Source organism: Phyllostomus hastatus, unplaced genomic scaffold (genome assembly GCF_019186645.2).
Source record: "Phyllostomus hastatus isolate PE091 unplaced genomic scaffold, TTU_PhHast_1.1 phas_scaffold_501, whole genome shotgun sequence".
NCBI classification, from domain to species: Eukaryota; Metazoa; Chordata; class Mammalia; order Chiroptera; family Phyllostomidae; genus Phyllostomus; species Phyllostomus hastatus.
This window is the reverse complement of record NW_025334033.1, coordinates 31,441,482-31,455,450: the sequence shown is the minus strand read 5'-3', so window position 1 is coordinate 31,455,450 and position 13,969 is coordinate 31,441,482. Positions and strand designations below refer to the sequence as shown.

The window sequence follows — 13,969 nt, the reverse complement described above, 5'->3', positions numbered from 1 at the left end:
GCCCCTAACCTGGGACCTGGCCAGTAACCCGGGCATGTGCCCTGACCAGGAATTGAACCTGCAACCTTTTCATCTGTGAAGCAATGCCCAGCCCATTGAGCCATGCCGGTCAGGGTGTTCTTTTCTTATTTTTTTAAAAAACAGTGGTCTAAACACACCAGGGGTTACTCTCTCCCATACAAGAAGTCCTGAGTTGGCAAGCTTTACAAAGTCACCCAGGATTGGGTCTCCTGTCTTTATGTCCCACCGTCTTCAAAATGCAAGTAGCAACCCCAGGTCCCCCTCACAGTCCCAGATGGCTGCTGTCCAGCTGCCACGTTTTCATTCCAGGCAACAGGAAGAAGGAAGGGACAAAGGGCAGGAACGAACTCCTTGGCTGCTCCCACATTGTCCAGAACCTTGTGATTTAGCTATAAGGGAGCCTAGGAAATGAGGCTTTTTGTCTTGGTTTCTGTCATTAAGGATGGTGGGAGAAGGAGGATGAGGAGGCAGCTTAGCAGTGTCTGCCACGGTGGGCCCCGCGATCTCCCCCTCCCGGACCTGCATGCATGCGGGAGCCAGAGGCAGGCTGACAGCTGGAACCCGGAGGGCTCGCCCTGCAGGGGTTTAGCAGCCTGCCTGAGGCCACCCGGCTCTCCCGCAGTGACAGCCCTGAGTTACAGTCCCAGTCTTCCTGATTGCAGAGTTCTCTCCTTTGTCACCGCAGCTCTAATACCAAATGTGTCACAGCTAGAACGTGAACTACCACACACTCACCATTCATCCCCTTCATTAACTGATGATTATCTCTTATAATAAATTACTGGCTGTCACCATCTCCAACCCCAGGGTGGCCGCCAGTGCCAGGCAACAAAATCCCCCAGAGCCAAGAGCAGTTGGAAATGGAAGTGGCTCTTGCTCTCCAGACATGCTCCCCACACCGCCCCACCCCCCCACAATGACTTGTCCTTAGCTGAAAAGAGCCCACCCCTTTCAGGATCCCTGCAGCCCCCAGCGTGACTTGGCAGCCTCAAAGCTCCCACAGTGAAAATGCCAGGGGGCTTAAAGAGACTTTTTCCCAGCCCAGCTGAGGGATCACAGCCCTCAGGGGCTGGTTGGCCCCTACAGACCTTGTCCTCCACCGCCTCTCCCCAGCTGCTGCTGGTGCACTGACTCCTCCCTCTCGGCCACAGATCCAAAACCTGGGTTTGTTCCCCATCCACGGAGTCATGATGAAGATCACCGTGCCCATCGCCACCAGGGGTGGCAACCGCCTGCTGATGCTGAGGGACTTCCTCACTGACCAGGTACCGCTGCCCTCTGGGAGCTGGCTGAGAGGCGAGGGGACCAGAAGGACACAGACATACCCCTAGGTGTGTCCCAAGTCCTCAGACTCCAGCTCCTTCTCCCAAAACCAGGCCCGGGGGGCCTTCCCTGGAAGAGGATGGGGAGGAGGGAACATCCGGACGCTGAGTTTGTGTGCATCCCTCGTGCAGGTGAACACATCCTGTAACGTCTGGGGAAACAGCACTGAGTACCGGCGTTCCCCGCTTGAGGAAGACTTGAGTCGTGCCCCACAGCTGGTGAGTGCCCCCCAAACCGAGAGCCCCGGAGGAGGGGAAAGAAGAGTGCTGCTGCCCGAGCTCCAGGGGCTCCTCCTCTCTGTAGCCCGAGGTTTGTCAGGAAGAGTTTGTTGAGCACCTATATGCCCAACCTCAAACCAAGAAACAGAAGAAGGAAAAGATAGTTCTTGCCCTTAGTGAGCTCCCCATCTCTCAGGAGACACAAGAACCGGTGCCTAAGAAGCCAGGGAACAAGCCTGTGCTACATGTCAGAGAATGACAGCAGGAGCAGACGAACTCGAGTGAAAGAGCAGTGAGAGGAAATGGAAACATGAAGCACCCCCATGGTCAAGGCAGCACTGTTTGCAACAGCCAAGACACTGAGAAAACCTGTGTGTCTGTCAGTGGATAAAGAAATGGTGGTGTATATATATATGCAATGGAGTATTACTTGGCATAAAAAAGGAAGGAAATCTTGCCATTTGCAACAATATGGATGTAACTTGAGGGCATTATGCTAGCAAAATAAGTCAGAGAAAGACAAATACTGTGTGATCTCACTTATATGTGGAATCTTAAAAAAAAATCAAGCTTATAGATACAGAGAAAAGATTGGTCACAGCCAGAGGCAGGGGGTGGGGATGGGAGAATGGATGAAAGGGGTTAAAAAGTAAAAAAGGAGGAGAAGAAGGAAGAAGAAGAGGAAGGGGAAGGAGAGGAAGAGGAAGAAGGAAAAGGAAAAGGAGAGGAAGAAGGAGGAGGGGGAGAGGGAGGGGGAGAGGGGAGAGGAGGGGGAGGGTGGGGAGGGGAGAGGAGGAGGGGGAGGAGGAGGAGGAGAAGAAACAACAACGACAGTGGCTAGCGGACTTGCACCTGAGCCTAAAAGAGCCATGGGACACAGATAACAGAGGGAGGGGAGGAAGCCACATGGATCATTGCTATGGGGGCCAGAACATACATGACTCGTATTGGAGACATTGACCACATCAACTGGGGCCTCCCTGTGCCCCTGGGCATGAAAGGCAGCTCAACTCCAGTTCCCAGAGCCCTCCCTCAGACACCTGCTGGTTTGCAGGTTTATGTTCTCACAGCTGCCTCTGGCCCGAGATGCCTACTTCTGTGCATGCTTGCACTATTCCTTACCCAGACAAAAATCTCAGCTGTTTTAGTTTGATTTCCCCAAACAAGTGCTTCATACAAACATTTTTTTCATGCAGTGCATTTTACTGAAGACTTGGGCTTGGACAGGGTTGAGATGGATGCAAAAGAGTGACACAAATAACTTTATCCTAATACATTCTAATTATTTTTTGATGATTTGTTTGGGTTTTCCATTAAGACACATTATCTGCTGATAATAATAGCTTTAGCTTTATCATTCAATTATTATACATTGTTTTTCTTATCTTATTGTTCTGGCTAGGACCTCCAGGATAATGGTAAATAGAAATAATGAGTCTTGTCTTGATTCTGATTTTAATGGAATTGTTTTTAATTTTTTTATTACTAAATAGGATACTCCCCATAGGTTTTTTGTAAATACCCTTTACTCAGATTCAGGAAGTTCCCAGGCATTTTTATCATAAACTGAAGTTGGATTTCCCAAGATGCTTTTTCTGCCTTGGTTACAGTAATCATCTAATTTCTCCTTTAATCTGTTCGTATGGTAATGACATTTATAGGTTTCCTAACGTTGAACCAAAATCCTGTCCCCAGAATACACCAGTTATGCACAACTTCAAATGCAGCATTGGATATACTGTCCTCACCTTGCCCTCCAGCCACCCCCGGCAGCCCCAGCCCATGTGTCCCCTACCTCCATCTCTCCCCTTGCCCCTTGTCCCCTGTCCCTCCACTCCCAATATCAAAACCCCACTTGCCCTAGCAGTGTAGCTAAGCCACCTCCCTGGTGGCCGAAACACCCGCTCACATTCTGGACTCATCGCTAGGTTTCTGCCTCCCTGCTCCCCTAGAGTCTGGTTGCTCACCCCCAAGACTCACCTTCTTTTTCAGAATCACAGCAACTCCGATGTAGTCTCCATCAGCTGCAATGTGAGGCTGGCCCCCAACCAGGAAATCAGTTTCCACCTGCTGGGGAACCTCTGGTTGCGGTCCCTAAAAGCAGTAAGTAGAGCACCTGGGCCAGGCTGGCAGGAAAACAGGAAGGAGGTGGGTGCTGGGAGTCTCCCAACTGGGGAGGGGCCAGCTTCGGACAAGTCCTCTGTTTACACAGCTCAAGTACAAGTGGATGAAAATCACAGTCAACGCAGTCTTGCAGAGACAGTTCCACAGCCCTTTCATCTTCCGAGAGGAGGACCCCAGCCGCCAGGTGAGCCCCTGGGCACCCCGCAGAACAGAGCTGAGCCAGGCTCACTTGGGAAGGGGTTACCCAATCCCCTACAGTTTTCCTACACCCTCTGCTGTGTGTTCCTGTAGGAGAGAGATGGACAGGCCTGCCAGTAGTTAGTGCAGCATCAGAGGAAAGAAAAAAAGCAAGACAAATAGGCCTTTGGGAGCAAAAGTGGACAGGCCACAGAAGCAGGTGTTTTCCTAGAGCCCCAGGGGCCCCAGGCTCTGTTTGCACCACAGCAGCCTCATGGGGGCCGAGGAAGGAGGGGGACCGGCGCACTTTACCCCACAGGAACCAAAGCGAGCCCAGGGCAACCTGCCGCTCGCTGGGTGGCTCACTGGCTCCAGCAGCAGTGAGGCTGTGTCTTGGGCAGGCTTGGGCAGAAGAATGACCACCCTACTACTCTTGTCCTCCCCACCCATTCGCACATCATAGCTAATGAAATGCGTGTGACCTGTGCTTTAGAAGTCTGGTGTGTAGGGAATTGGTGAAGGCCAAGGGATGTAAGATGTCTTGATAGTGAAACTTTCCATAGTGAGTAAAGCCAGACTGTCGCAGATCAAACTGGCTTGAACCAGGGTCTAGGAAAGGGGTGGGGCTCCGTGCAGGGCTCTCCAGGGAAAATGAGAAGCTGGTCTTGAGGAAATGTCCAGTCCGCCGGAAAGAGGCATCTCAGGCATGAGGCACTGCTGCCCTCCACTGGCCATGTCCCCCAACTGCCAGCCAGGTGAGCGGTCAATACCAGATGCTGGGTAAACCCCCCAGGCCCACCCCAGGAGACACAGGAGAGGAAATAGCCATGGGCCAGAAGCCATGTCTTAAGACAATACACAAATACCCATCACAAACGGGGTGGGGTGTGCCAGGCACAGAGCTAGCAGGTACACGCAGGGGGCCCACTCAAGGAGTGGTTTTATTTGTTCATTCATTTGACATTTGTTAGGTGTCCCTCCTATGACTCAGGGCCCCTAGGGGACACAAAGGTAATTTAGGCAAAGGAACAAGGACAGGTTGGGAGCGGGGGAGGGAGAGGTGGTCAAACTAAGGAAAGCTTTCTGGAGGGAGCCCACTTGAACCGAACTTGAGAGGTGTGTTAGAACTTTCCAGGTGACCCAGAGAGAAGAGGTGTGGCACAGGCACCCACACGCATACACAAACTACCCATGCTCCACACCTGTCCATGTCTTTCAAGTGAATTCTCCTCCTCCTTCCATTACCACCTACCCCCCAAAAAACTCCTTCGTGCCTTCTGGGTGCCTCACTTCTCTTTCTGAATCCAGCAACCCCAGATGTCAGCCCCTGTTGGCTCAGCTGTGTGCTAAGGGCCAGGGGTGGGAAGGCAGCAAGGGACCTGTGACTTATTGAGCCCTAACTATGTGCCAGGCATTGTAACGGACACTTCATGTGTTATCTGTGAGTTATGTTCCACCGCCCCCATTTTTCAGATATGGAAATTGAGGCTGTGTGAGATAAGTCAGAAGGGGATCAGTGACTTCCTTCAAGTTAAACACTGAGTCAGTGGCCAGGCCAGGACTCTACCATGCTGTCCCCAGGGGTCAGTCAATCGGTCAGGCATTCCACACATTGAATGAGTCCCCCCTCTGCCCCAGGCACAGTGCCTGGCACTGAGGATAGGGCAGTGAGCAAATCAGATAAAGACCCAGCTGTCCTGACACTCCAGGTGGGAAGGAAGGCAACTAACATAAATACAGGGCAGGCAAAGTAGGTTTACAGTTGTGAGTATGCAAAACACAGTTTATCTCTTAAATTATTTTTATTATTACTTTATTGTATTATTTTTCATACAAACACCTATAAACCTACTTTTGCCCACCCCTGTATATACAGTGTCAAGTGGTATGAGGTCTGCCAACAAAAAGAAACAATGCAAGCATGTAAGGGTGGAGACTCAGGGGCGCTGACGGAGATTACAGGAAGATTAGGGAAAGCTTTTCCAATACAGTGACATCTGACGGAGACTATGGGCCATGCCAGCAGAGGGAACAGCAGTGCAATGGCCCTACAGCAGGTGTGCTTGGCATGTGGGAGGCCAGGGGGCTGGAGGGCTGGCACAGAGAACGAGAGGGAGAGCAGGAGAAGAGTCAGCCAGGTAAGCAGGCCCAGGAGTGCAGGCCCGCAGGCCAGGGCAAGGACTCGGTGACTGGCTCTGAGTGAGGTGGGAAGGAGACTTGGAGGCTCTGAGCAGAGCGGAGCATAGATCTGCCTTCTCTGGATGCTATACCCAGAATGGACTACAGGAGCTGAAGCAGAAGCAGGGAGGCAGTTAGGTGGCTATTGCAGTTTCCAGATGGGAAATGAGGGTGCCCAGACCCAGGAGGTAGCCCTGGGGGTGAGAGGAGGAGCCACCTTTTGGGCATTTCAAAGGTAAAACAGACAGACATTGCTGAAGGAGTGGGTATGAGGCAAATACAAGGTTTCTGGCCTGAGCAACAGCAAGGAAGCACAAGGCTGCCATTTGCTTTGATGGAAAAGACATTGAAGGAATAGATTTGAGGGTGAGGAGGAGGCTCAAGAGTTTGTTTTGGGGCCTGTTAAAGGTGCCAGGCAGGCCAAGTAGACATTCAGATATGAGTCTAGAATTCAGTGGAAAGTCCAGGCAGGCAGTAGAAGCAGGAGTGGTCGGAGGGCGGATGGTCCCAGCCCTGACTGACTCCACCCAGGGCTGCCTGGGGACTTTCATGGCCCTGGGCACGTTTGCCCTTGGGGCCTCTTCCTCCATGAAAAAACTATTTCTTTTTAAATTTTTTTTTTGCATTTTTTATTGCTGTTCAATGTGAAAAAACTATTTTAAATGACCATTTCATGACTATGTGCATATAAAAGCAAATATAATCCATGCAAGATTATATTCATTTATTTCTTCTAATTTTAAAAATGTTAGATCATGTCCGTGGGCCCCGGGGCACCGTGCCCACGGTGCCCACTGGGTATGTCAGCCTGGAGCTCACCAGGGAGTGACGGTAGATAGAGGAGAGGTCCCAGGGACGAACCAGGGGACACACCAGCATGCAGCAGTGTGGGAGACAACAAGGAAGCAGCAAATAAGACAAGAGGCAGAATATGTCTCCAAGAGGAGGCAGGACCACCTGCGTCACATAACTGAGGTGTCCGCTGGTCAGGGGCTGGGAGCTCTGGGGCCTCTGCAGGCTGGGTGGCACCCATCGGCCTTCTAGCACCTTTCCTGAGGAAGGGGGTGCAGCTCTCCCACCAGGGGCCAGGTGTCTCCTGTGCTCCAGCCCTGCCCCAGGCTGCCATTAACTTGGCCTCCCTCCTCCCCCTGCAGATCACCTTTGAGATCTCCAAGCAAGAAGGCTCACAGATCCCCATCTGGATCATTGTGGGCAGCACACTGGGGGGCCTCCTACTGCTGGCCCTTCTGGTCCTGGCGCTGTGGAAGGTGAGGGCCCCCACAGGGTAGGGGTGGGGAGCAGCATCCTGACCCATTGGCCACCAGAGGGCACTCAACCTATGGCTCCCACGGTTTTGTAGGTCCCCTTGAGAACCTGATGAAAGCTAGGGTTCCTCTCAGCAGAAGAAAGCAAATACAGTACACACAACCACAGAATGTCTCCCACAAAGCCAGGCTGTTAACAAACCCTCCAAAGCCCTTCGCTGTCTCTGAGCCTCAGGTTAAGAAGCCCTGGTCTCAACCTCCTCCTGTTCTAGATAAGGTGACAGAGGCCCAGAGGAGAGTGTTAACCAAGGTAGGGTCACACACATGGCTTCCTGCCTCCCAGCCCAGGCTCTGTCTGTTCCTGGGCCCCCTCACCAATTAAGTGGCCCATTGTGAGGCTCACAAGTAAGCTGGGGAGGGACAGAGAGTCCTCATCATCGTCATCCTGAGCTGGGGTATTCTGGAAGCCTTCTGAGGGAAAAAGCCTGAGGAGGGTTAGTGGAGAGCGAGCAGTGAGAGGAGCTAGGCTCTGTTCCCTCTGCCCACTCCTGAGATGTCTGCCTCTGCCTCCCCACAGCTCGGCTTCTTTAAAAGTGCCAAGCGCAGGCGGGAACCCAGCCTGGACCCTACCTCCAAAGCGCTGGAGTGAGACTCCTGAGGAGGCTGCAAGTTGATGGGGGCCAGGTCCAGGTGGCACGCAGGCCCAGGACAGTGGCCCCACCCAGCTGGGGCAGAGAGGATGCCAGCCCGCTTTGCACTCGACCTCATCTGAGAAACCGAGCCTGCTCCCTCTGAAGGGAACTCAAGCCGGATTTAAGAGGGACTGTCCTACTGGGAAACCGAGACACCTCCAAACTAAGATCCCTAGGGATATAAAGGGACCCCTTCCAAGGCACACCCCAAAGCCTCTCCCAGGCTCTGTAGGGGTATTTGCTACCCCCACCACTAAGGTGCTAGGAATTCCAAATCATCCCCATCCTCAGATGAAACCCAGAGGAAGACTGCAAATGCAGACCCACTCTGCACACGCCAGGCCTCTCGTTCCCATAGGACCCCGTGGACGGCAGATTTGAATTCTGTCTGCACTGCCCTCCCACTCCCCACGCTGCTGACGGCTCCGGAGTGACGCCTAACCCTTCCCCAAGCAGGGGATGGGTCCCTGGAGCCCAAGAGCTTGATGGTGAGAGCTGCTGGCCAGGGATGAAAAAAGACTCTGGGACGTGGAGACTGTGACGGACAGGCAGCTGGGACCCGGGAAACGGGTCGCCCACCCAGAGATGGGGAGGCACTCCCAAATGCTCACACTGACTGTCACCCACACTCACCCGCCGCGCTCGCGGCCCGCCCCGCCCCCTCGGCCTCATCTCCCACCACCCCCCCACCCCGCCCCTCGCCCCCCACCGGCGGCTTTTGTTCCCAGTACATCCGGAAGCGTGTGGATGACGCAATCCCCGATGGCTCAGCATTCCCTTCGGCCTTGCGGTGCAGCCAGCCCCACGCCGACACAAGGGTGAGGGTGGGGAGTCTCCCCCCCCCCGCCCCCACACACACACACACAACTTCCCATCTCTCCCTTCCATTCACCTGTGCACAGGAAAAGGGTTCGGCCCGCGCTGCTGAGGGGTCCTCTCTGGAATGCACTGAATAAGGCCGGTGCAGGGACACCCCTCGGTGGCAAATATCTGATCCGCCCGCCCTTGGGACAAGTGGTACTACCAATGATGGCACAGGACAAGAGGCACGCCTGGTGCCCAAGCCTCGTAATTTATGCCCTAACCTTGTTCTGAGGTAGGAATGAAAGGGGATACGTAAAAGGCATCTGTTCCCCGTTACACAGTACGACCTTTATTGTCGTAAATATTTTTAAGAAATTAAGAAAAAAATACAGTGTTTAAAAACAAACAAGGCGCTGACTTCCCTTTTCTGTGGGCAGAGCATAGCCTAGCTGGTGCACTCTCTTCTTTGAAAAAGAGGAAATGGATGGGGAAAAAGGAAGGCTCCCTGCTTCCGTGCCTTTATCTGTAGGTGCTGGGGAGGGACTTGTCTACTCGTGCTCCCTGCAGCATCCTCTCCCAGCCGCTACCTGGTCTGGGACTACGCCCTCCCTCCCAAGCCCAGCCATTCCGTCTCTGGCCAGTCAGATGGCTGGAACCCAAGTGTCACTGTAGCGTCTGCCCCTTGTTCCAGCTCTCCCCTCAGGCCTCCCTGACTTCTCCAAACGAGCATTTCAGTGCTATCTCACACCCTGGAGTCTCTTCACCTTCACATGCTGTCTGCTCTTAGACCACACTGCCTCCCTTATGTTAGTGTGCCACTGCAACCCCAAGGACCAGAAGTAGAACCACAGAAATTATGTCATCTTGTTTGCCCAAAGATGAGGACCCTCAGAACTAGAGAAAGTAAGAGGAAGCCCTGGGTTCCACGGCAAAGCCAAGGCTAATTAACCCCAGGACAGCTCTCCTCACAACAGATGGTCCTTCCAGCCCAGCGTCAGAAGGGCTTAGTGAAGGAGCAAAGGAAATTTATATAAAATAACTCTTTATGGGAATTTTTTTCTCAAATGGTGAAACAAAATCAGAAGGAGGCATTTTAAAGTCATATTTCATTTGTCATCACCTCCATGAATGGAGCAACCTTGCTGAAAAATCAATGAACCCACACTCAAGTGTTTTGTTTGATGAAGCGCTAATTCTCCTGTCAAAAAATCAATTCTGGGGATGCCTTCTGTGGAAACCCGACTTTGAGATTAGAATCCCCAAATTTTTTTATTACCGTGCAACCACACTGCAGGCCCGACATGTATCTGCCGGTCAGATGCAGCCCAGAGGTCTCTGAATTGCAACCTGTGGACTCAGAGGCCGCCTTTCCCCGGCCCGGGACTCCACAGTCCCTCCATGCCCCAGCCCTCCCCACCAAGATCAACTAAGTGCTGAAAAGATGGAAAATGGGAGGCTTGTATCTTCGAGCCCTTTGCATTGTGTCTCTTTCTCGTATCAATTTTCCTTTCCAAATTTATTTGCTCTGGGTGTAAACATCCAAGACTGGCCTTAAGAGTGCCTGGTGGGGCAAGCAGAGAAGACACATCTTCATGAGGAGCAAAAAGCCTCATGCTAGAGCAGTTTCTCAGGCCTGGCTGCCTATTAGAATTGCCTAGGAGCTTTGAAAGCTATCTATGCAAAGGTTCAGCCCAGGGATGGAGACTTAATTAGTTGAGAGAGATCAAAGTTCCCCTGGTGCTGACGCTGAGGTTAACAGGCAAGTGAACATAGAGGCTAGAAAACAAACAAGGGGTTAACAGGCACCAATGACCTTCTACAATGAGTAATGGGAACTGTGCTCTCATGGTAATGTTGTTCAGATTAACTCAGCTCCAGCCTGGAGTTTAGAAGACACTCTCAACCCAGCAAGTCTCCAGAGCGGGATTTGCTGCAGATTTTTGCTGTTGTCTGGGATGAAAGATGAACAGCAATTTTGGCATTTAGTGGCACGCAACCCAAAACACAACCTCTAAAAAACATTAAACTTCATATTGTGGTTCACAGATGGACATTATTAGCAACGTTCTATCTAGTAGAATGATTATTTATGATGGAGTGAAGGGCTGAACTCAAGAGTGCTAACATGAAGTGTATCTTAAAAATGGTTCAGTCTTTTTAAAGCATCACTGGCTTATCCTAGACACCACTCTGAACAAACTGCTCTGACCTCCAGGTACCCAGGTGATAGATACTTAAGCAAGTCTGCAACAAACAAGTGCATGGGAGAAAAACATGCCCGGGGCAAGGTCTGGCTCTTGTAAGCCAAGTTATTAACAGAAGGTGGTTTTAGATTTGGTCCATGGATTGTGGGAATTTTTGAAGTTCTAGGCTCGCTGTCCAACAAGAAGTTATGAAATGAGATGTGCAGTGCTCTGGGTGGTTTCACTGTCGACTCTGACAGGGGAGAGCTCGTGTGGGATGGGACAGGCCTCGGAGAAGATACAGAAGCGAAGGTGCAATCCACAGGTAGATTCGAGAGGGGCCTCGGGCCCTTATGCCATCAGTGTTCTGCAGGGAACTGGACACCGATTGTGGTGTCAGCTCCGGCCAGCTGAGAGCTGGAAAGGAGAAATCCAGCATGAGTGCTGCTTCACTCTAGCATTAGATGGTGTGGGCAGGCAAGCGCAGAGGGCAAACTGTGCTTCTTAAAGTCAATTATGTATCCAGAGCTGAGCTTCTCTAAGTAGGGTCCCAGAGCCACCTCAAAATGACAAAGTTCCATCCAGATCTCCCAAATCTGGTATCTATGAGGTAATTTCAAGCACATTAAAACTTAAGAGAACCAGGGATCTAGACCCATGCAAGTCTGTTACTCTGTCAGTGTCAGTTTCTGAAACAGTGCAGCCTTTCTTAGCTGCCCTGGGTTCTATCTTGGTGGCAGCTATGGGCAACCCCCCCCCCCCCAGAAAAAAACCCCAATGGACCTCCTTCCAATGCCATCAGTGGAGTTTCTGGGTTCTCCTTCTGTTAAGGTGGTGTTTCTTTCTGAGGCAGGTATCAGATGGAATAGGCAAAGTGTTAACTTGAATACAACAGAGAGTAACTCTGCCCAGGCAAATGTGGAAAAGCTCCTGGGAGGTGTGGACCCTGCCTTTCCTAGAGGGCTTTAAGCTACAAGTTGCTATCTCCATCAGTACTCAAGACTTTTAGTGTCAACACTCACCCAGAATAAGACACTAGACTTGAGTCAGTCCCACTGGCTTCAAGCACCAAGATGCCAAGCATCCTATAATAGAAACAGCTGGCTTACTCACGCTCCTTGTCTGGCATGGTGACTCACTGCAACCACACCTCTCACCCCAAACAAGCAGCGGCCAGGTCTCTCCACCACCAGATGTGCCTTCTTCAGTGGTGAATGATCCCGTTTTCATTCAATGATACATTAGCCTTTGTTTTTATTTTTAGCTAATTCATGTCAGCCCTTTACTTTGTACTACTTCTTACTATTTTTTAAACATCCCGCAAGTTATCCATAGATTAGTATTAACATCAACTAGGCTCTTCTCCAAGGGCAGGCAAGTTTAATCGACTCCATTAAAATCTGCAGAGTGCTTCTGTGTCACTGTCTATTCCATTAGCTTTGACATCGCACTAAAGTAGGACAGCGTGTTCCAAAACAGAAACTGAAACAGAACAGAGGAGCTCTGCTGGATTAGCGTGAAGAGAGTCAGCCTGGCAGCGGGGCTCTGAAACTTTTCACTGTGATGTAGGCTGAAATGTACCCAGCAAACTCATGAGGCTGACAGCAGGGTATGAGAGGAAAAATACTTGTTTTAAAAAGGATGGGATATCATTCCTTAATGGATTTACCCTGTCTTAACAGCCTTTCATGTTCTTTGTTCTTATCTTCTGGGTACTGTATTAAAAAAAAACAAGCAGCAACTCAAATGTTGTTTTCAGAAATGTTTCAGAAGGTGGCCTGACCTAGAGTCAAAGGTGACATCATAAAATTTTACTTGGGAAATAAAAATGACAATTTGAGGAAAACTAGAAAATCAGGTTTCAAACAGGAGCATTTAGCTGGACAACAAGCTCACCAAGGACGGGAACCTTCTTTCTTGTTTGCATGCACGCATCCCTGGTATAGTACCCGATACACGGTCGGCACGCAGTAAGTGCTAATTTCCAACAGTTTGTTCCCATTTGTTGAGGCAGGAGCAAACCCTAGTCCTGCTCTTGCGGTGGACTAAGCACAACAAACTTACGAAGCACTGGCAAATTAGAAAATACAATTTTATCTAAGCTTGCCAACAAGCATTGTTAACCACCTAAGGAGGAGGAGGAGGAAAAGGAGGAGGAGAAAAATAGGAGGGAGAACCCATTAAATGACTAGAAGAAACCCTAGATTAAAAGTCTTATGGTCTTGGAATGGAGACAACCTTACAATAAGCAAAATGCAAAACTCAGATCCATTTTTTAAAAGATAAATTTGGCTATATAAAAATGTAAATTTCTGCTATAAAACTACTATATTGAAAGTCAAAACACAAACTACAAACTGTGACATGTCAAAGAAAATTTCCAAAAAATTTCTAATAAGAAAAAGATCCCAACCCAAGACAAAACCAAACAAATACAGAAGGTCAGTAACTATATATGAAAGTGTTGACTTCATTCATAATACAGGGACACAGGTCTCAACCATGAGACACTAATTTTCATCAATCATCTTGGCAAAAACTAAATGATTAGGTACTGTCTGATGTAAAAGGGTACAGGGAGATAGAAGGCAATCTGATAACTCCTATCAAGATTGTAAACAGCCAGTAACTAACCAGAAGTTCCAGTGCTAGTAATGAACTTGTTCGGTTAATACGTATTAGGGTGTTTACTGAAGCATCATTTGGCATACAAATAAACTGAAAACCTAAAAGTTCAACAATAAAGTCTGGTTAAATAAATTTTAGGGCCACCCATAGAATTAGTTGCTATGAAGCTTTGTTTTTTTTTTTTTAATCTATACATTCCAAAATTTAAAAATGTCTAAGACATATAAAATGAAAAAGACAAGTTGCAGAATAGTGGAGGAAAGGTAAAAGCCATTTGTATTTCTTTTAATGAAAAAAATAAGTACATATATGCACAGAAAAATTCTGGGAAGCTACGAAAACTAGTTATGGTGACC

At 49.9% G+C, this 13,969-nt stretch overlaps 1 protein-coding gene across 1 annotated transcript in view; it reads left to right on the top strand.

Annotated features, from left to right (window-relative positions):
* ITGA11 (integrin subunit alpha 11) overlaps positions 1–8,671 on the top strand; it is a 117,398-nt gene extending 108,727 nt beyond the window's left edge. The window contains exons 25-30 of the mRNA XM_045822838.1: positions 1,173–1,286; positions 1,476–1,562; positions 3,555–3,665; positions 3,775–3,870; positions 7,196–7,309; positions 7,884–8,671. Coding sequence (XP_045678794.1) covers positions 1,173–1,286; positions 1,476–1,562; positions 3,555–3,665; positions 3,775–3,870; positions 7,196–7,309; positions 7,884–7,955 — 594 coding nt within the window. The 3' untranslated portion in view covers positions 7,956–8,671. The remainder of the gene's footprint in view (positions 1–1,172; positions 1,287–1,475; positions 1,563–3,554; positions 3,666–3,774; positions 3,871–7,195; positions 7,310–7,883) is intronic.
* The last annotated feature ends 5,298 nt before the right edge of the window (positions 8,672–13,969 follow it).